Here is a 22,507-nt window from a genome sequence, read left to right as displayed (position 1 = left end):
GAAGAAAGTGAAGATCGACGAAATGCAGTTTGGATTTATGCCAGGAAGAGGAACGACAGACGCGCTTTTTATTGTGAGGCAGTTGCAGGAGAAGTACATGGAGAAGAGGAAGAAGTTGTTTCTTGGGTTTGTTGATCTGGAGAAAGCATTCGATAGGGTTCCACGCAAAGTATTGACATGGGCAATGAGGAAGTTAGGAGTGGAGGAATGGTCGATCAGAGTAGTGATGGCAATGTACAAAAGAGCGCGCACAGCTGTAAGGACGAAGGACGGGAACAGTGGTGAGTTTGAGGTGAAGGTGGGAGTGCATCAGGGGTCGGTACTAAGTCCACTACTATTTGTAGCTGTGATGGAGGTGCTGGCTCAGAACGTAAAGGAGGGTTTACCGTGGGAGTTGTTGTATGCAGATGATCTGGTGTTGATTGCGCAAAGTATGGATGGACTGAAGGAAAAGATGAACAAGTGGAAGGAATGTATGGAGACAAAAGGTCTGAAGGTGAATATCGGAAAGACAAAGGTGATGGCAAGCGGTAAAGCATGTGGTGAGGTGGAAAGAACTGGGAAGTGGCCCTGTGCTGTGTGCAGGAAGGGTGTTGGAGTGAACTCCATTCAATGTACAATGTGCGCTGAGTGGGTTCATCAAAAATGTAGTGGTCTGAGAGGGTCATTAACCAGTGTGGCAGCTACATTCAAGTATAAGGTGTGCACAGAGGGAGCTGCAGATGGAGGAAATGTTGAGTTGGATCTTGGAGACGGCATGAAGCTGGAAGGTGTGAAAACATTTTGCTACCTCGGAGACATGCTGAATGGAGAAGGTGGATCAGACTCGGCAACGGTTGCTCGAGTGAGATGTGCATGGAAGAAGTTCCGGGAACTGAGTGGCGTGCTGATGAGGAGGGGAGTGTCGTTGAAGCTGAAGGGAAAGGTGTATGCTGCATGTGTGAGAAGTGTTATGATTTATGGGAGCGAGACATGGGTAATGAACGTAGAGCAGCAACGAAGGCTGGAAAGGGTGGAAATGTGAATGGTTCGGTGGATGTGCGGAGTGTCGTTGAGAGAGAGAGGAAGACATATGATGAATTGCGAAAGATGATGGGAATAGAGCCTGTGATGGATGCTGTGAAGAGAAACAGTTTGAGATGGTTTGGTCAAGAGGAAGGATGAAAGTGACTGGTTGAGAAGAGTGATGGAAATGAATGTAGAAGGAAGTAGAGGACGGGGAAGACCGAGAAAGACTTGGCCAAAGATGGTGGAAGAAGAAATGTGGGCAAGGGGGTTAACAAGGAGAGATGCAGAAAATAGGGCAAAATGGAGATTGTCATGGGGACCGCAAGGCTAACCCCCGCTCTTGCAGGGAAAATGGCCTTAAAATGCCTGTTGTATCGTTTTTGGACCTATCTCCTAATGGTGAAGATTCACTTTAAAAAATTATATGAGCCGGATCCAGATCTGGATCTGGATCTTCACCGAAATTTAATCGATTCTTCCTCATCAGCCACACAACCTGTCCACTAAGTTTCGTCCAAATCTGTCCATAACTTTTTGAGATATCCTGCTATATGGTGGTTTTAGCCCCATCACTCAATGGTGAAGATTCACTTAACAAATTAAATAATTTTCATATCTGCATCCATATTCAGATCTTCACCGAAATCGAATCGATTCTTCCTCGTCACACACACAACCTGTCCACAAAGTTTCGTCAAAGCCGTCCATAACTTTTGAGATATCCTTTGTATCGTGATAGTGAGAATATAACTATGTATTGTTTTTGGCCCGATCTCCCAATGGTGAAGAATCACTTTTTTAAAATTCTAGTAGCCGGATCCGAATCAGGATCTTCACCAAAATCTAATAATTTCGTCCTCCTCACATACACAACTCCAAATTTCACATAACTTCACAACTTCAAATAAACTCGACGAAATTCAGCACGCCAAATTTCGTCCGAATCCATCCACAACTTTTTGAGATATCTTCTTCACAAACGGACAGACAGACAGACAGACAGGGGTGAAAACATAACCTCCATCCACCTTTGTTGGCGGAGGTAACTAGAAAGCATCCCAAAATGCAAAGCCAATCCACATCCACTTTGTACTCAAAATAAACTCGACGAAAGCAACACCTACAAAAAAAAAAAGGTTAAATATATTAATTTTTTTCTCCATATTCTCATAATAAAGGTATGTTGAAAATTTGATAAAAGCTAAAATTGTAAAAAAAAATACTGGGTTGGGCAGACAGAGACAAACAAAACAAGCGATAATAGACCAGTACTTTCAAAATCAGTCATCGGACTTGGACCTTTGGACCTCAAAAACAATTGGTGATCATTTGATTGGTTTGATTGGTGAACAAATTCAGTGACACAACATGCAAATTCTGTTCAAATTTCAAGTCAATCGGATGGATGAATGAAATGAATGAATGATCGTTTTAAGGCCATTTTTCCCTTTTTTTTTTTCCTTTTTTTTTGTATACTGAATCGAGGCTCGTGAAAGAGCTAACATTTATTTCACAAACAAATCAACCAGACAAACAAAATATACAAAAGGAGGGAGCGGAAGACAAGATGGGGAGAGAAGGGGAAGCACACAACCACAACATTTGAGAGCAGGGAGAAGTGTGGGAGGGAGAGGGCTTGGGGGCAGGAGGCGTGGGAAGGGGGGGGGGGGGGGGAGGTATAAAACACAAGGGGACCGAAATTAGCGGGGGTAGAAAAGATCAAGGTTTTGGATGGGGGAGGATAAGAGATGGTGGTGAACAGCTGTTTTAAAGACCTGGAGGGTGGAGTGGGATTGAAGAGAGTGAGGGAGTTTGTTCCAGAGGTGGGAGAAAAGAGGAATGAAGGAGTGAAGGTGAGAAGAAAGTCTTGATTTTGGCAGTTTAACCATAAGAGGGTTGCAGGCAGATCTTGTGCGACCTGTAGGAATATTTGGGGGACAGAGCCCAGAGAGAGCTGGGGGGGCAAGGCCAGAGAGGAGTCGGTAGAAGACGGAAAGACCACCAACCTGCCTGCGGTGAGTGAGTGAAAGGCCCTTGGAGTTAGCTTCATCGCGGGAGATTCCAATGATTCTGAACGCTTTGGTTTCAACAGCGTGAAGACGAGCTAGGTGTGAGGCAGGAGCACCAGACCAGAGGGGAGAGCAGTATTCCATAGAGCTGCGGATGAAAGCCTTGTATGTGGTGAGGAGCTCAGGTGTGCCAAGCAAGGACTTCGCACGACGGAGGATGCCCAGTCGGCGACTGGCTTTGGAGGCCAGATTTGAAATGTGATTTTCCCAGGAAAGATCATGGCAAATAGTGAGACCCAAAAGCTTGAGTGACAGAACTTCTTGGAGAGGATTATTCAGAGAGTGGATGGGAGGGTTTTCCAGTCGGTCTTTTCGGAGAGACATCGTAAGAGTGTGAGATTTATCAGGATTGAAAGACATGTTCCATTTGTTTGCCCAGTCTGTGATTTTGTCCAGGTCTGCAGAGAGTGAGGAGGCTGCAGATTGCCGATCTGAGGGATGAGGAATGGAGCGACAGAGAGTAGAGGCGTCAGCAAAGAGATAGAGAGGATTTTCAAGAGAGTCAGAGAGATCATTGATGAAAACCAGAAAAAGCACAGGGCCCAGAACACTACCTTGGGGAACTCCAGCCTGAACAGGAAGAGGAGATGAGAGAAACCCATTCAGGGCCACACGTTGACTACGACCAGAGAGGAAGTCCGCCAGCCATGCGTGGAGATTTCCATGGATACCAAAGGAGGAGAGTTTGGTGAACAGAGCGGGGTGCCAGACTGTATCGAAGGCACGTGAAATGTCAAGGGAGACAGCTCTAATTTCTTGTTTGGCGTTGAGGACCTCCATCCATTGTTGAGAAAGCAGAAGCAGCATGTCCAGAGTAGAGTGACCAGGTCTGAAACCAAATTGATGATCAGAGATCACGCCATTGGAGAAGAGGAAAGATTTCATATCTGAAGCAATGATGGATTCCATGACTTTGCTGATAATTGGGAGAAGGCTGATTGGTCTGTAGTTGCTAGGATCTGTTTTTGCACCTTTTTTGTGCAAAGCGGTGATGTTGGCTGATTTCCAAGCAGATGGCAGATGACCTTGAGCAAAAGAGAGGGTGAAGAGAACAGAAAGAGGGAGTGAAAGAGCAGAAGAACATGATTTTAGGACCCGTGGGCTGATGCCGTCAGGACCAGTTGCAGAATCAGAGTCGAGGGTTGACAGAAACTTTTCCACCTTGTCAGGAGGAAAGGACACAGAGTCCAGGAGCAGCTGGGTACGACTGGGTACGGTGGGTACAGAGAGGGATGGGTTTGGGACACAAGATTTAGAGGCAAACACAGAGTTGAGGCATTCAGCTTTTTCACGTGCGGAGTCAGCCGTTAAGCCGTTTGAGGTGAGGGAGGGGATGGAGGGGGAACAAACACCAGAAACAGATTTGCCCAGACGCCACCAGGATTTGGAAGAGGGAGACAGATAAGAGAGTTCGGTCTTGAGAACAGTGAGATATTGTTTCCTGGCTCTCCTGAGGGTGGACACACACTTGTTTCGGGCTTTGTGAAAGGAAATGAGATTTCCTTCCGTTGGATTTGCTTTCCAGGAGACGAAAGCAAGTTGTTTCAGGGCAACAGCCTCACCACAAGATTCCGTGTACCATGGACGGGAGGAAGGGTATGACAACTGAAGACGAGATGGGATAAATCTGTGCATGAGAGAGAGCAATTTACTTTGAAAGAATTCCCAGGATGAGTTGATGTCAGAGGCGGTAGAGATGGGAGACCAGTCCAGAGGATTGATGGCTGCTTGAAGACCGTGCCAGTTGGCCTGAGTGAAATGCCAGACTCGCCGACGCTGAGGAAGCTCTCTGAGAATGGTCAGAGAGATGTCCACTTTTACAAGCACATGATCAGATGAGCCGATTGGAGCAGAAGAAGAGCAGCAGACATTTTCAGGGAAGTTAGTCATAACCAAATCCAGAAGAGAAGATGCTCCGTTGACTGAGATCCGGGTCGGGAAATTGACAGATTGTGTCAGTCCCAGTGAGTCGCAGAGGTCCTTTGCTGAAGAGCCATGGCTGGTGAGAGGGGTACCCACACCCAGCCAACTGGCATGGTGACAATTGAAATCACCACATATGAGGAAGAGAGAGTTGGGATGGGTAGATAGAAGTTGGTCCATATTATCAGACAGCGAGATGTAGATGGAGTCATCACTGTTTGGTGGACGGTACAACACACATATGAACAAAAGGTGGGAGCGAAGGGGAAGCCGTAGCCAAAGGTATTCCTGGGGGTGAGGTGGAGAGAGGGCAGTGAAGGGCGAGTGAGGAAGAGAGTTTTTTATAAAGATAGCAACCCCACCTCCAGGACGAGGCTCAGGTCTATCATACCGGAGGAGGGAGTAACCTGGGAGAGATACCAAGGCATCAGAGACATCATGAAGGAGGAAAGTTTCTGTTAAGCACATCACATCTGGTTTATCAGAAGCAACCTGTATGGAGAGATCAGTCAAGTTTGAGCGAAGGCCCCAGATGTTTGAGGTCCATACCGTTAATGAAGAGGAAGGGGGAGCCTCGGGTACAGAACAGGGGGGGGAGGGGTAGGGTAAGATGTGGTAGAGGAGGAAGAGGTAGGGAGAGCTGTTGAAGGTGTGTCAGAGATTTCAGAGATTTCAGAATAGCTTGGGAAAAGGGAAGAATGGGGCGGACAAAAGGTTTGATGGAGATTGGGTGAGGCACAGTGAGGTGTTATTTGAGGAGGGGGAAGAGCGAGGCAGAAGGTTGGGGGAGATGAAGGTGAAAGTTGGAAGGGGGAAGAAGCAGGGAGGATGCTTTGAGGAGGAGGGGTGAGAGGGGAGTCTAGGAGGGGAGGAGCGAGGGAGAGTCTCAGAGGGGAGGGGTGTGGGGGGAGTTTAGGAGGGAAGGGGGGATGGGGAAGATTTGGAGGGGAGGGGTGAGATTGGATTTTGAAGTGTACGATTCATGGGAAACGAACATTTTTTGCAAAATGAGTTTGAGACCTTCGAGTCAAAAATACGTTTGAGGATGCTGAAGGAGGGGTGGAGTTCTGGATAGTTTAGGGAATGTAGAAAGGAGGAACTGTAAGAGATGGTATAAATATATATTTTTTGGAATGAATAGATTTGGTGAGCAAGACGAAAGCATCCTTTTGTAGGAAAAGAAGAAAAGGGTGTTATAATATATGAGAGAAAATAGTTGTTCAGGGGAGAGATTATACATTTCTTCCCACGTGATCGCGAACAACATGAACGAAGAACGAACGAACAAATAAACGAATAAGCCCTGAGAAGGAAATATTTTTTTGGGTTTTTTTTTTTGAGATATTAAACAAGGAGGTATGGGGTGAACGACTGGGACGAAACAGACAACGAAAATAATTGCAGCGCATTCGACGAATCGCTGAGAGAAAAACAAAACCACAAGGTCGGAGACGGTACGGTAACCTAAGCCTACGAGTACTAGGCCTCAGAATACTCGATACGCATTCACCGACGATTGTGTATACATGTACGAAAAATTAGCACCGAAAATTTTCCAAAATATACGCTATAGGTACATACACCGAAAGATAGATACAGTCTCGACAAAAACACAATTGTGAAAGATCACTTAGCTTCAAAAGCGTGAGCGCATGGAACAGCTTCGAAAAGACGTGACCTCGCCGTGATCTCGCGAGATTTGCTGGAGCGGCTGAAAATTATATATCTTATAAATCAATAATTTCATTTTCATTCATGTGTTTGCATGTTTATTTGTGTGTGTGTTTGTTACTCGGACAGCCGTACCATAGCATCTAGAGACGCCACATTTTGGGGGTAGGTAATTCAGAATCTGGGCAAGGTTTTAAGCTACCACATGCTACTAAGTTTTGACGCAAACAAAGGCTATAAGGTGCATGTTGCAATGTGGGGTCAGGCAGTGCTGCCGCCACCTGCAGGCAAAAGGTAACCAACATGAGACCAATAAATCCATCGCTTATCAATGGCCACCGTATTCTGAAACCACCGCTGGGAAGATCTCACCCAGTCGGGCTGTGTCGGGCACCCTCGCGGGCAGTGCCTGGTCCCATGCCCACATCCAATTTTATATAATATATGTCACTCTCACTTCTACTCTGTTGGGGGTCTTTCCATTTTGTTCCCTTCTGTTCTGCTCCAGCTCTTCCATGAACCTCAGTCATGTACACAAATAATATACACATATACAGTGCCTTCAGAAAGTATTTGCACCCTCTTGACTTTTTTCACATCTTATTGTGTTACAGCCTGAATATAAAATGGATTAAATTGAGATTTTTTTTGCCTCTGATCTACACAGAATACCCAATAATGTCAAAGTGGATTTTTTTATAATTTACGGAATTTTTACAAAATAAAAAAAAAAAATGAAAAGCTGAAATGTCTTGCTCTGTCACTCCAAATTGAGCTCAGGTGCATCCAATTTCCTTTGATCATCCTTGAGATGTCTCCACAACATGATTGCAGTCCACCAGTGGCCAATGCAATTGATTGGACATGATTTATAAAGAACCACACCTTTCTATATAAGGTCCCACAGTTGACAGTGTATGGCACAGCAGCAACTTTCCCATGAAGTCCAAGGAACTGTCCATAGATAGAATAATTGTGAGGAGGCGTAGATGTGGAGAAGGGTATTGTTGCGGATCCTCCCGAAGCCCGTTCCCGTTACAAAGGGGGGGTTTAAACCCTTTTTTCCACGTATGCAGGAGAAGGCAGGCAGGAGGAGATCGCGCGTCTGTGGCCCGGCACGGGTCGCCTTCTCGAACGCGCGATTAATACAGCGCAAAGCGCAGGGCACGGGGCAAGTTCGTGTACAATTGACGATAATAAGCAATTGTTAAATTCCCTCGTTCTGCAGCTCCACTCGCGTTCTCAAGCTCAACTTAACTCCACTGCCTGTGCACACGATTCTGACTCAATCAATGCCTCGACCCGAACTCAGAACTCCAACGCGAACGCTCTCAACTCGAATTCCGACTCTGAACTGAGAACTGAGTTGGGGGGCTCGGAGCAGGGTTTTATGGCTCCGCCTCGGCCTTACTCAAATGTTCCAAACCCCACCTCCCATTGCCGTGGTTAGCCACTCCTCTCAAGCTCTGATTGGCGGCTCGCGCTTACCGGCCACTCCCTCCTGCAGCGCCTCCCTTCGGCCTCGCCAGACTTGTTCAGGCCTGCCACGTGGCATTTCCAGCCCAAAAGACCGCCCTACTCACGGGCCTGCTCAACGCAAAACTAACCCAGGAAAGGACTACGCTTACATTCACTAAGAAATAACTGAACTATCGCGAGGCTTCATGTTGTGGTGCGTCTACCTATGAGGGGGATTATCCTTTATTCCAAAACCACAACAGTATAAAACAATTTCTAGTATTGAAAGTTCCCATGAGCACAATGAGCTCTATCATTAGTAAGTAGAAAGAATATGGAACAATACAGACTCTTCCTATAGCTGCCCGTCCGAGCAAACTGAACAAACCAATGACCACTCTGGCAGAACTACAGAGTTCCTTGGCTGATATGGGAGAACCTGCCGGAAGGACAACAGTCTTTGCAGCACTTCAATCTAGGCTTTATGGAAGAGTGGCCAGATGGAAGCCACTCCTGAGAAAAAGACACATGACAGCACGCCTTGAGTTTGCAAAAAGGCATGTGAAAAACTCAGAACATGACGCAAAAGATTCTGTGGTCTGATGACGAAAATTGAATTACTTTGCCTGAATGCAAAGTGCTACGTCTGGTGGAAACTGAGCAAAGCTCATCACCATCTAACACCATCCCTCGCGAAGCATGGTGGTGGCAGTATCATGCTATGGGAATGCTTTTCAGTGGCAGGGACTTATAAGGATAGCAGGAACAATTAATGGAGCCAAATACAGGCAAATCCTTGAGGAGAACCTGCTTGAGAGTGCAAAAGACCTTAAACTGCAGCGAAGGTTTATGTTCCAACAGGACAATGACTTCAACCATACAGCCAAAGCAACATTGGAATGTGGAATGGCTTTAGAACAAGAATGTGAAAGTCAATGAGTGGCCCAGCCAAAGCCCAGACTTGAATCTCATTGAGACTCTGTAGAAAGATATGAAGATTGCTGTTCACCGATGCTCTCCATCCAACTTGACAAAGCGTGAGTAAATCTGTAAGGAAGAATGGGAGAAACTCCCCAAATCCAGATGTGCAAAGTTGATACAGACATACCCAAGAAGACTCGAAGCTGTAATCACTGCCAAAGGCACTGCTACAAAGTATTGACTCAAGAGATTAAATACTTACGTAAACGAAATATTTCTGCATTTCATTTTATTTATTTTTTGTAAACATTTCAATTGTTTTGTAAAAATGTATTTAAAACAAATTCAACTTTGACATTATGGGGTATTAAGTGTAGATCACTGCCAATTAAAAAAAATTTTTGTCCACGTCAAATTCAGGTTAAAACACAACAAAATGTGAAAAAGGTTAAGGGGTGTGAATACTTTCTGAATGCAGTGTGCATGCATATATATATCATGGAGTACTCCACATGGAGGGAAGACATCAGAAAAAAATGACCGCTCCATCAATTGTGCAGAACATGATATGCTGAAAAGCTACTTTAGTGTGAAGTCATAAGCGTATTAAAGCTATACATTTTTTTTATTCTCGAGCATTTTCAGAGCTAACAAGAGTGATAAAAATGCCAGAATACATCGCTGAAGTACCAAATCGGGAGATCGCAAAATCGCCGAATAGTATTTCTCTCAATTTTGGCAGACAGCCAAGCACAATAATGGCTGAAGCGTTTACAATTATTCTAAAAGGAGGAAGTGACATTGTCTCTTGGATATTGCACTCGTACCATAACAAACAAAAATATTAATAAAAACACGATGAAATAAAAGTACAATCACAATGCACCACAAGCTATTGAATGCCATTTACGTAAGTGCAGAATGAGAAACTCTGCCCTAAAAATGACTTTCAGCAGTAAAGTCTCTGCCATGGATTGCAAGGCAGTGTATTTTAAGGTGTATTGCAAGGCAACGTAGATTGCCAATGTAACGTATTACAAGATGCATAAAGTACGAAGGAAAATGGCTCAGAATAGACAGCATTATATTAAAAACAAATAAAGAAAGAACGCATCCTTTCGTGCCAAGTATAATGATGACAAAGCGAAAGACGGCTTCCGAGCTCATTTCATGCTAATCGTGATTGAAAAAAGGCATCAGCATGCATTAATTATGACACGAACGCAAGATCTAAAACAAAGTGGTATAAAAAAACCGATGAAAAACACAGGGAGGAAATAAAAACTTTCAGGAAATGGAGTTATGTATTGGCAGGGCCTAAGCACCCCCCTAACCGCCCCGCCAATATAAGCGATAAATATAAGCGATACAAGCGATAAAGCATAATGAGGTCCTGTAATAACGATAATTCTGAGAGGCAGCAACTCGCATGAGTTATGCTATGATCATGTGTGTATGTGTGTACATGTGTGTATGCATGTGTGTGCGGACATGTGTGTACATGTGTGTGCGGACATGTGTGTACGTGTGTGTGCATGCATGTGTACGTGTGGCTTAACACAATATCTCTTTTGTAATATACTTCCTGTACATGTAGATTTCATATATTGCTCACCCCTGCATGTTTAGTACAATGTAATGGTGATGACACAGCATATCAGATACATCGTCCTGCATTGTCATCTGTATTATGAGTTGTTCATCGCTATTTCATGTACATCTTTGTCCCTACATCTATGGGTCTTACTTATTCCAGTGGGTCTTGGAGTTGCGGTAGAGTGCAGGAAACATTATGGGCAGAATGCAGCTCGCATTATCATTGACAAGACTCATAATGTATTCGTTGTTCCAGTAGTAAAGCGCACGTTCAGCCACCTGAGTTCCATGCACAGAAAGAACAAACAGGTGTTGTACAAATAAAAGTTAAATGGATCAATAGGTGCTTAGTAACCAGAAGCTCTACTTCATGTCGTAATCTGTTTTCTTTACAAAATCAACCTCGAGCATACGTTTAGTAATTGTAGCAAGGATCATTCAGTTCTTATAAAAGGTGATTATTAAGAGTACAACAGTAAGAGGTAAAGACAAAGTAGAAGTGGAAGTTGAAGTATTGTCTGCCATCAAGATCTTAAAAGGGTAATAATTAGAGTTTGGTTGTGGACAATGAAGGTTCTTGTGGGGTTGGTTGCAGGAGGAAGTTAGGCCCAAATGTTTCATGAACCAGCTGGCCTGGCATTTAATTGTGGCTGGCTTGGGCAGAAATTTGGAAGTTAACCAGGGTGCAGCAATAACTCACTGACTCTTTGCAAAACACACTGGAAACCTGAATGCCCACTCATGCTAGCAGTTGGGCCCGTAGCTTAACGTCCATCCAAGGGACGGAACACGCTGTGATGTAACACCGTCCCTGCAAGATACCAATCTTATAGTTTGTAGTCAAGTTGAGATTCAAACTCAGATGAGACGGCTCAAAGGTATTAATGTGCGCGACCTATGTACCATCCTGTCAGACTAAAATAAATTACAGTATCCATATTCTTAAACATATTGTAACATGATCAACATGTCCTATCTCCTTTAAAGGTTTACCATGCTCTCACTCCATCTATATTTCACCTGAAAATGAGGGCTGGACACGCACTTGGTAAGCTGTCGGAACAACTGTTCCATGACCTTCATGAACTCCGATGGTTCAATTACATCCAGGATCTCCTCCAACTCATTGAGAAACAGCACCTCCTTTGGGGAATGTGTCTTTGGCCAGAACTTCAGCAGGCCTAACACCACCTACATTCCAGGATCAAGGTGTGGAATTTGGTGCAATGATCATGCTGGCACCATTACCTTGGACACACTTTAATATAGCAAAGGAAAGGTGTTTGTAAAATGGAAATGCAACACCACAAAGCAAGTAGAGTTGAGACAGCCAGGATCAATATGATACAAAAGTTCTAAGGTGTAGAACCCCAGAATTAATCTCACCGGTTCAGTTAGGCTGCTGTCCTTCTCCAAGAACTGAACTACGCAGTACGCCAGCTGTTCAAATCAATGCAAACATTTAAATTCACGACTGATTACAACTTCAGCATACAACAATAACTTAATCGAGGAAGAGCATTTCAGTGCACAGAAATTCTTTCAATAAAGCAAGACAGTTTAGGCCAAAGGAGGGTTGGGAGGATTCATTTATCACTCCCCTCCATCATATTGTTACGGAAATGGCGTAGGGGTGAATGGAGAATCAATTATAATAGTTATTCCATAGTGCATGTCAGAAAAAGCATGAAGTAATTGCTGTAATTAATGAGATAGTGTTGAATAGTGTTCAGAAGCTCTTATCTTCCCACCCAAATGCCTGTTTCTAAGGCCTATCTTCCCTTCCCTCCCTAAACCTTACAATGCCCCCCCCCCCCCCCCCCATGTACACGTCTTCGTGTATTTTTCCTCTTAACAGCCCCCCTCCCCCCCTGCACAAAAATCGCCTGCTGGATGAGGTGCCAGGGCTGTGCATAAGTTTGTGACACATTGGGAATGTGACAGTCTGGTGATTTTCATCAAACCCAAAGACTGCAGACGGCGTGCGATAGAAGAATACCTGCTCCCCTCCCAATTAGTGTGACCCAGCTGGCTCAATGCCTTGCGACTCAAACTGTACGAGCCACGAGGGTTCACCCCGCCCCACCAGAACTACTAAAAGCGAGGGTTTGGTGGTGGGCACAAGTTGGCAAATGGTGCTTCGTGGTTGGTGCTGGGCATATGGTGCTTTGTGGTTGAAGTTTGGTGCTTTGGGAAGGCTCTCTGTGGGTCCTCGTCGCATTGACAGTGCCCGCGCCATGCATGGTTGATTCCTGCCTGCCGTGCCGTGGTTGCTGCCTGCTTCATGGTTCGATGGTGCATGACGAACATCTGGAGAGAAGCGCAGGGCGCTGCAAGGCCGTTTGGCCGAGCCTTGCCACGAGGAGCAGGTTCTCTCTCATCTGTCTTGTCCTATCTCTCTGTCCATCTTGTGTTTTACCCGAATGAATGCGCTTAAGTTTAACAATTATGTTATATTGAGGTTCCAAGGCTACGTTGTGTATATTTTCATTCATTTTGTCACCGGTTGATTAATCGCATGTGCTGTAGTCTTCTCTTCCCTTCCACCCACCACATTTATTTGTTAATACTCCCTGTATTAATGATAACCTGTTGTGTGGCCATTGGACTTCTTGAGGCCCTTTATAGGAGAAGCATTAAACAAGAAGAGACAACGTAAAGAAAAGACAATCCAAAGAGACGCTCGTTTACAAAGGCAAAGTATTAATTTGCAGTTTAAAACTTGAGATAGATGATGCAGATCAAATCTCAACTGGAAGAGAATGCCAGTGTTTGGAAGCATAAATAAAGAACCACCTTTAGAGGCCATTTTTCCCTGCAGAGCAGGGGTTGGCCTTTTTCATGGCACCGTGGTCCCCTATTTGAAGCAATGTTTTACAGCCGAATGCCCTTCCTGCTGCCAACCCTGTTAGTTGCCTCTTGCGGCACACAGGGAATTACCAGTGAACTGGTACTCAATTTCCCGGTGTGTAGCCTGGTTAGAATAGGTACACCGTATCCCTGCGTGTCGTAAGAGGCGACTAAGAGGGTTGGCGTCAGGAAGGGCATCCGGCCATAAAAACATTGCCTCAAAAAGAGAACCATGACAATTACAACTACATATGGGCAGGGTACAGTCCGAAGTGGAGATCGGTTTCTGAGGTTTGGGACATGGAATGTAGGGACAATGACAGGGAGATCAGGAGAAGTGGTGGAAGCATTGGTCAGAAGAAGAGTGGACATATGTTGTGTGCAAGAGACGAGATGGAAGGGAAGTGGTGTGAGAATGGTGAAGGGCAGGCAGGGACAGAAATACAAGTTTGTGTGGCAAGGGTGCCCGGAGGGCGTGAATGGTGTTGGTGTCCTGTTTTCTGAGGAGTTTGTAGACAGTGTGGTGAGTGTGACGAGAGTGAGTGATAGGTTGATGATGGTGAAAATGATGAGTGGAAAGCTCTTGGTTAACGTCATCTCGGGATATGCTCCGCAGGTTGGTCGGAGCGATAAAGAGAATAACAAGTTCTGGCGTGCGATAGAGAAGCTGATGGAAAACGTGAAAGATGAGGAAGTTGTTGTGGTAGGAGGAGACCTAAATGGACATGTGGGAAGGAGTATGGACGGTTTTGAGGGAGTTCATGGGGGTTACGGATATGGTGTGAGAAATGGAGAAGGTGAAAGGATTTGGAGTTTGCTGATGGAGCTGATTTGTTGATTTGTAATACTCAGTTCCAGAAAGAGGATAATAAGCTTGTTACATACACGTCAGGTGGGTCGACGACAACCGTTGACTACCTGATGGTGTGTAGGTGAAATAGGGGGCACCTCCGGGACACAAAAGTGATCCCGGGGGAGGAGGCTGTTTCACAACACCACTTGGTTGTCTGCGACATAAGGGTGAAAGGTGCGAGGAGAGCTCGGCGGGTGAAGTACCAACCGAGAATGAAGGTGTGGAGGTTGAAAGAGGTGACAGTAAGGGAGGCATTAAAAGAGAGGCTGAGTAGGGTAGTGGATGATGTGGTTGAGCTTGAACGTGGTTGGATGTCAATGAAAGATAGTCTGTTGGGAGCCGTTGGTGAGGTATGTGGATGGACAAAAGGACCACCGAGGAACTCGGAAACATGGTGGTGGGATGAGGAAGTTGGAAAGAGGATTGACGAGAAGAGGAAGAAGTTAAAGGAGTGGCAGAAGGCGAAGGGTATGGGAGCAGAAAAAGCAGAGCATGAAAGTTATAAGGCAGCCAAGAAGGCTGCAAAGAAAGAGGTAGCAAAGGTGAAGGAGGCATGTAGGAAAATGTTCGGAGAAAGCTTGGATTCGGAGAGGGTCAGAGAGCGGTATTCAGGATTGCAAAGCAGATAGCGAAAGAGAGGTGTGATGTGATGGGGGTGAGTTGCTTGAAGGATGAAGTGGGACAAATCGTTGTGGACCCAGATGGAATTAAAGGAAGATGGAAAAGATATATAGAAATGCTGTCGAATACAGAGAATGAATGGGATGGCAACATAGAGAGTAACCCAGTTTTAGGACCGGCAGAGAAGATAACTGAGAAGAAAGTTGAGGAAGCGATAAAAGCAATGAAGAGTAGAAAAGCAGGAGGGCCGACGGGAGTTGTGGGAGATATGTTGAAGGCAGCAGGAAGTTGGGGTGTGAAGATAATTTTTTTTTTTTTCATATACAGAGTCGAGGCTCATGAAAGAGCTAACATTTATCAAACAAACAAATCAAACAAACAAGCACACAAAGTATATAAAAAGGGGAGCGGTCGACAAGATGCGGAGAGAAGGGGAAGAAGCACACAAACACAACATTTGAGAGCAGGGACATCAGAAGATGTGTGGGAGGGAGAGGGCCTGGGGGGAGGCAGGATAGGTATAAAACGCAAGGACACCAAGGACTTCCAGGAAAGAAGACAAAATTCACCTCAAAAAAGTGGATTTGGGGTGAAATTAGCGGGGGTAGAAAAGATCAAGGTTTTGGATTGGGGAAGATAAGAGATGGTTGTGAACAGCCGTTTTAAAGACCTGGAGGGAGGAGTGGGATTGAAGAGAGTGAGGGAGTTTGTTCCAGAGGCAGGAGAAAAGAGGAATGAAGGAGTGAAGGTGAGCAGAGAGTCTTGATTTTGGCAGTTTAACCATAAGAGGGTTGCAGGCAGATCTTGTGAGACCTGCAGGAATATTTGGGGGACAGAGCCCAGAGAGAGCTCGGGGAGCAAGGCCGGAGAGGAGTCGGTAGAAGACGGAAAGACCACCAACCTGCCTGCGGTGAGTGAGTGAAAGGCCCTCGGAGATAGCGTCATCGCGGGAGATTCCAATGATTCTGAACGCTTTGGTTTCAACAGCGTGAAGACGAGCTAGGTGTGAGGCAGGAGCACCAGCCCAGAGGGGAGAGCAGTATGAATGATGGATTCCATGACTTTGCTGATAATTGGAAGCAGGCTGATTGGTCTGTGGTTGCAAGGATCTGTTTTTGCACCTTTTTGTGTAAAGCGGTAATGTTTGCTGATTTCCAAGATGCTGGCAGACGACCTTGAGCAAAAGAGAGGGTGAAAAGAACAGAGAGAGGGTGAGATAGAGCGGCAGAGCAGGATTTTAGGACCCGTGGGCTGATGCCGTCTGGTATGACAGAGATCTGTAATCTGGTAGTGAAAGAAGGCCGCCTATACAAGGGGAAAGGTGACCCTCTGGAGTGTGGCTCGTATCGAGCGATAAAGTTATTGGAGCATGGAATGAAGGTAATGGAAAGGGTGTTGGAGAGGAGGATAAGGAAGAAGGTGAAGATCGACGAAATGCAGATTGGATTTATGCCAGGAAGAGGAACGACAGACGTGCTCTTTATTGTGAGGCAGTTGCAGGAGAAGTACATGGAGAAGAGGAAGAAGTTGTTTCTTGGGTTTGTTGATCTGGAGAAAGCATTCAATAGGGTTCCACGCAAAGTATTGACATGGGCATTGAGGAAGTTAGGGGTGGAGGAATGGTTGATCAGAGTAGTGATGGCAATGTACAAAAGAGCGCGCACAGCTGTAAGGACGAAGGACGGGAACAGTGGTGAGTTTGAGGTGAAGGTGGGAGTGCATCAGGGGTCGGTACCAAGTCCACTACTATTTGTAGCTGCAATGGAGGTGCTGGCTCAGAACGTAAAGGAGGGTTTACCGTGGGAGTTGTTGTATGCAGATGATCTGGTGTTGATTGCGGAAAGTATGGATGGACTGAAGGAAAAGATGAACAAGTGGAAGGAATGTATGGAGACAAAAGGTCTGAAGGTGAATATAGGAAAGACGAAGGTGATGGCAAGTGGTAAAGCATGTGGTGAGGTGGAAAGAACTGGGAAGTGGCCATGTGCTGTGTGCAGGAAGGGTGTCGGAGTGAACTCCATTCAATGTACAATGTGCGCTGAGTGGGTTCATCAAAAATGTAGTGGTCTGAGAGGGTCATTAACCAGTGTGGCAGCTACATTCAAATGTAAGGTGTGCACAGAGGGAGCTGCAGATGGAGGAAATGTTGAGTTGGATCTTGGTGACGGCGTGAAGCTGGAAGGTGTGAAAACATTTTGCTACCTCGGAGACATGCTGAATGGAGAAGGTGGATCAGACTCGGCAACGGTTGCAAGAGTGAGATGTGCATGGAAGAAGTTTCGGGAACTGAGTGGCGTGCTGATGAGGAGGGGAGTGTCGTTGAAGCTGAAGGGAAAGGTGTATGCTGCATGTGTGAGAGGTGTTGCGATTTATGGGAGCGAGACATGGGTAATGAACGTAGAGCAGCAACGAAGGCTGGAAAGGGTGGAAATGCGAATGGTTCGGTGGATGTGCGGAGTATCGTTGAGAGAGAGGAAGACAAATGATGAATTGCGAAAGATGATGGGAATAGAGCCTGTGATTGATGCTGTGAAGAGAAACAGGTTGAGATGGTTTGGTCATGTGTTGAGGAAGGATGAAAGTGACTGGTTGAGAAGAGTGATGGAAATGAATGTAGAAGGAAGTAGAGGATGGGGAAGAACGAGAAAGACTTGGCTGAAGATGGTGGAAGAAGAAATGCGGGCAAGGGGGTTAACAAGGAGAGATGCAGAAAATAGGGCAAAATGGAGAAGATTGTCATGGGGACCGCAAGGTTAACCCCCGCTCTAGCAGGGAAAATGACCTTTAAAATGCATGTTGTTGTTGTTGTTGTTGTTTGGTACTCAATTTGCCGATCTCGGAAGGATGGCAGGCTGAGTCAACCCCCCGGCATTAATTCAGCGATCGACCGGGATTCGAACCCAGGATCCTAGGATCCCAAGCTGCACCCTAACCGCTAAGCCAGCACCAGGCAAAGCATAAATAAAGGAACAAGAAAAATCACCGAAGGTTTTCAACAGCATCTTACTGTAATTCACCAAATGTCCGTCTGTCTGTTTGAAGGTACCGTAAAAACTGCTGAACCGATTGCAAAGATATTTTGGGTGGGTAATCCTGGGACCCCTGGGAGTAAAATAGGCTGTTTAGTTTTCCCAATTTCAGCTTTGGTCTCCAGCATTCTCAGGTTTGGACTCCCGCATAACATTCGCGTTCGCATAACATTCATTGTGACGATGTTCTCATTGTGACGATGTTGTGATGAGTTCACGGTAGTGTTTAACATGACGGTGTGAACGTAATTTCGTTATGTTTTTCGTTTCGTAATCCTTTAATGAACGTTTAATGTTTCATGAACGTTTAATGCCCTTCGATGTCCGGGGCCGCACGCGCTACACTGGACAGTGTTGGGCCAGTGTGTACCTTGCCCTTTGCTGTCAGGCTCGGGCAAACCGCTGAGCCCCATCCGTGAAGGGGACTGGGGCTTGAGACAGTGTCCCACGAACGAGGAATTCCCAGTAAGCGCGAGTCATCAGCTCGCGTTGATCAAGTCCCTGCCCTTTGTGCACACCACCCGTTGCCGCACAAACATCACAATGAAACACAATCACAATTCACATGTTCACATGTTTGTGCAATCCGTAATTTCGTAATGTTTTTCGTTTCGTAATCCTTTAATGAATGTTTAATGAACATTTAATGCCCCTCGATGTCCGGTGCCGCATGCGCGCTACACTGGACGGGCCAGTGTGTACCTTGCCCTTCACCGTCATGCTCGGTTAAACCGCTGAGCCCCATCCGTGATGGGGACTGGGGCTTGAGACAGTGTCCCACGAACGAGAAATTCCCAGTAAGCGCGAGTCATCAGCTCGCGTTAAGTCCCTGCCTTTTGTACACACCGCCCTTTGCCGCACAAACATCACAATGAAACACAATCACAATTCACATATTCGTGCAATTCGAATAAATAAATTCGAATTCGAATATTCGAATAATAATTCGAATTTTTTCGTCACAATGAAAACATCGTCACAAACGGGTACTGGAGACAATGTGACAAACGTCACAAACTGGTACAATATTAGAGCGGCCATTGCCAAAACGATTTGTTTTCTCTGGTACGTGTTTCTTGGCGGGTACCGTTTCAGATAAACCAGTAAAACGGCTCCCAAACAGAAAGCCTCATTAACGAAAACATCCAAGGAAGCTGTTGCAAGAAAGAAGGCTCGCCTAGACGAGGACTATCGGAGGCAGGAACAAGTATGTGACACAGCTGCACACCAGTCTCGGAGGCAGTCCGAGGAATACAGATCTGGTGAACAAGGACGTGCCTTTTCATTTCGGCTTCCCAATTGAAGCCCCGCCCATAGGGCGGGTACCGTTGCTAGTAGGGGGAATTTAACACAAGTTTGAGGAGCGTAATGAGCATGGAGGAACACAGATATAAAGCTGCTGATACACTCTTACTTTGGGCCCAGTCCCTTTCCTGATTAGGTGGTAAATAAAAATTCAGAGTCCCCGGGGTTCAGGGTGGAGGACCCCAATTCTCTTTGAAAATGTGTATTGTAAAGCACCTCCATCAGTGTTATGGGGGTATTACAAGTCAAACGGTGTAATTCTGGGGGAATTAACCCGTCCTTGTGGACGGGTTCTTTGCTATTATATAGCAAGTCAATACTAAAGGAGTTGGATCGACTGGAAAGTAAAGGGTTTGAAAGATTAGTCCTGGAGATACTATATTTTGATGACTACAGATTGGCCTATACATATTTGCATGTCCAGTTACAAAAATAAAATATCAAATAAAAGGCTGAATAATTTTGATTTTTTAAAAACGATTTTAACACTATTTCAGGCTCTGAAATGGGAAAACTTTGCTTCACGGAGAGTGTAGAGGCATAGGATAAAAACACCTTTTTGTGCAATCAGTACCAAGCTGCTGGCTGCATCATTTTTGGAGGTGAAACGATGCCACTAATCGAGTGTACCCTCCTGTACATTCGGGCAAAAGAGAACTTTCCCAGGGTACCAGCACACAATGGCCTACTTTTTAGAAAGGTGATCCTAATCCAAATCCTGGAAATCAATTTTAAGAAATTCCATTTCCGTCACACTTATACTGATCACAATGGACCCTATCTAACATGCTTTCTCACCTCCTCCTCCTCTGCTAAGACCGAGTGGCATATTGTCAAATCTGTCCTCAATCGTTGTTTCATTCACAAGTCTTAATTAAAATCAAGACATTTCAGCATTTTACAAGACCTGAGTCTATGACACAAAATTTTGATTAGACGTCTTCTGACTCATCTGTCACCAGACATTTTCTATTTCTTGCCTCTTCATCAAATGTTCCACAAGAGAACTCTACTCTTCCTCATTCATACAAATGACCCATCTTCAACTTTAAAACCCCTTTTAGAAAGGTGACACTACAAAAACCTTTTGTTAATAATGTCACACTATACAAAAACCTGGTGTGTGTTTAGTTACCAGGAAGCTAGCTGGCGCTTGCAAAGCCAGCAGTTCCTTATCAACGGTTTCAAATGGAGTGATTGCTAGAGTGGCTTTCAAATGGCCACTTGGCGAGCGCTCCACAAGAAACTGGTAACTCAACACACCCCCGACATTCTTGAGGCATTTCTATGCTTATCGCTTATCCCACTTATATCGTGCGTATACTGCAATCTATATACTGCAGAGAGGATACTAACATGACCCTCCCTGCCGCTCGCTTAGGGAGCAGGTTTACTAATTTACCAAAGACGGAAATCCCCGCTCCTCACAACTTCAGTTATGAGAATGTTAAAGCAAATTGCTGCGGCGCTATCGCACTACTTTTTATCATGCCATCGGCATGGACTTTATGTCACACAGGTGATTTTAAGTGTTGTTTGCCGGATCATTGGTAACTGTGACATACAATCTCAATTTTAACTATATTTCTTCATTGATTAATTTACCAAAATTATATTTTTAAAAAGTTTTTCACATAAAAATCTATCTTTTCTTTCTTCAGGTCACATATCCATGGAAAAGACCAAATTTTCATTAACAGGCCCGTAAGCAGGATTTTTGATGGGGTTGTGTGAAGTTTCAAAAAGTTGGCCCGCGAGAGCATTATAGTGCAGCACCATAATATCCGTTATGGGATGCTATACACGCCGCATTGCTTTACCACAGAAAGTGATAGTGTCGAAAATAGAGAGCTCAATGGGTTATCATTTTGGGGTGTTTTCAGGCCATATGGAGGTATGGCATCAACGTGGCAGCATGTAAAATACTATTTCATTGATTGAAGTCTCGAATACAGATCAAAGTTCGAGTTCAAGTTCAAGTTCAATTCACCAAGTAACTCAAGACAGGAAACACCACGTCAGAAAAGGGAACATACGTAATATGAATACACAGGTGTATACATATATACATTTGTTTTTATAATATTATTACAAGTAAGTTCATCATTAAGGTCTATCGAAGTAGTCTTTGTTGTCGAAGCTCTTGAGGAGGGTGGGGGTGGAGTAAAGATGAGGAACAATGTATTAGACACGGATTGGAAGACCAAAAGCATGATTTTTCAATTCCAATCTCACAGGTAAACATAGACCATACATATACAGCATAATGAGATGATCTGATGAAATCTATAATATAGATAGCCGTAGATGATTCTGTTGGGTGTCTGTCCGGGGTGTGGCTTACTCGGTTTGCAGGGTAGCTCCACCCATAGCTCCACCCATTCTGGGAGTGGCTGCATATAATTATAAACAAATATCCACCATTTTATTAACTCGCATAGCTTTGAGGCCTGTTTTGTAGGCCCGTGGTGTCTTGCTCTCTCTCCCAGTTTTATTTCAAATCAAATTCGATATATCATTTCATTTTTCACAGTCGCTAACATAGTTTTAGACTCGGTTGAAAAAAAACGGGAAGAAAATCCGATGAAAGTTGCCGTTTATAGAACGAAATGAATTCTCAAACGCCTGTAACTTCAAGGCCATTGAGTCTCTCTCACGCCTTAATCTCCAATCTAACTCACCATATGATTTCATTTTTATCGATGGTTTCAGACTCGGTGTCAGCAATAATTGAGAACATTCCACACACGCGGGAAAATGCAGAGATATATTTTTTTAAATCGCGTCATGGTGTATCATACACCGCCCAACATGACACCGACGGCAACATGTCAATATATATTAAAAATTCGCTTTTGCTTTTCCGTTAAGATATATTACTTTTTCGTTTGATGACAGTCGTCACAAAAACGTCAACAATGATGCCGACATATATTTCTTCGTTTTTATTTCATTCAACATTATTAGCCGGAAGTAAAATATGTTTCAGGAAATTACCGAGAGATATTTCTTCGTTTTTTTTATTAGTTATGTGCGCATACACTTTAAATAGGTTTATTTGAAATCTTTAATTTTCCACAAACATTCCACACACGCGGGAAAATGCAGAGATATATTTTTAAAAATCGCGTCATGGTGTATCATACACCACCCAACATGACACCGACGGCAATGTGTCGATATATATTAAAAATTCGCTTTTG

At 44.7% G+C, this 22,507-nt stretch overlaps 1 protein-coding gene across 4 annotated transcripts in view; it reads right to left on the bottom strand.

The window, feature by feature from the left end:
- LOC137417543 (serine/threonine-protein phosphatase 2A 56 kDa regulatory subunit gamma isoform) overlaps window positions 1–22,507 on the bottom strand; it is a 212,221-nt gene that overhangs the window by 15,690 nt on the left and 174,024 nt on the right. For all 4 annotated transcript variants that reach the window (XM_078787095.1, XM_078787097.1, XM_078787094.1 and 1 more), the window contains 3 exons: window positions 12,033–12,086; window positions 11,667–11,837; window positions 10,798–10,925 (listed from right to left, as the gene is read on the bottom strand). In XM_078787095.1, the coding sequence (XP_078643221.1) occupies window positions 10,798–10,925; window positions 11,667–11,837; window positions 12,033–12,086 (353 nt within the window). The remainder of the gene's footprint in view (window positions 1–10,797; window positions 10,926–11,666; window positions 11,838–12,032; window positions 12,087–22,507) is intronic.

The sequence above is a fragment of the Myxine glutinosa genome, chromosome 11 (assembly GCF_964187855.1).
Source record: "Myxine glutinosa chromosome 11, kmMyxGlut1.1, whole genome shotgun sequence".
Lineage (NCBI taxonomy): Eukaryota > Metazoa > Chordata > Myxini > Myxiniformes > Myxinidae > Myxine > Myxine glutinosa.
This window is presented reverse-complemented; position numbering and strand designations above follow the sequence as displayed.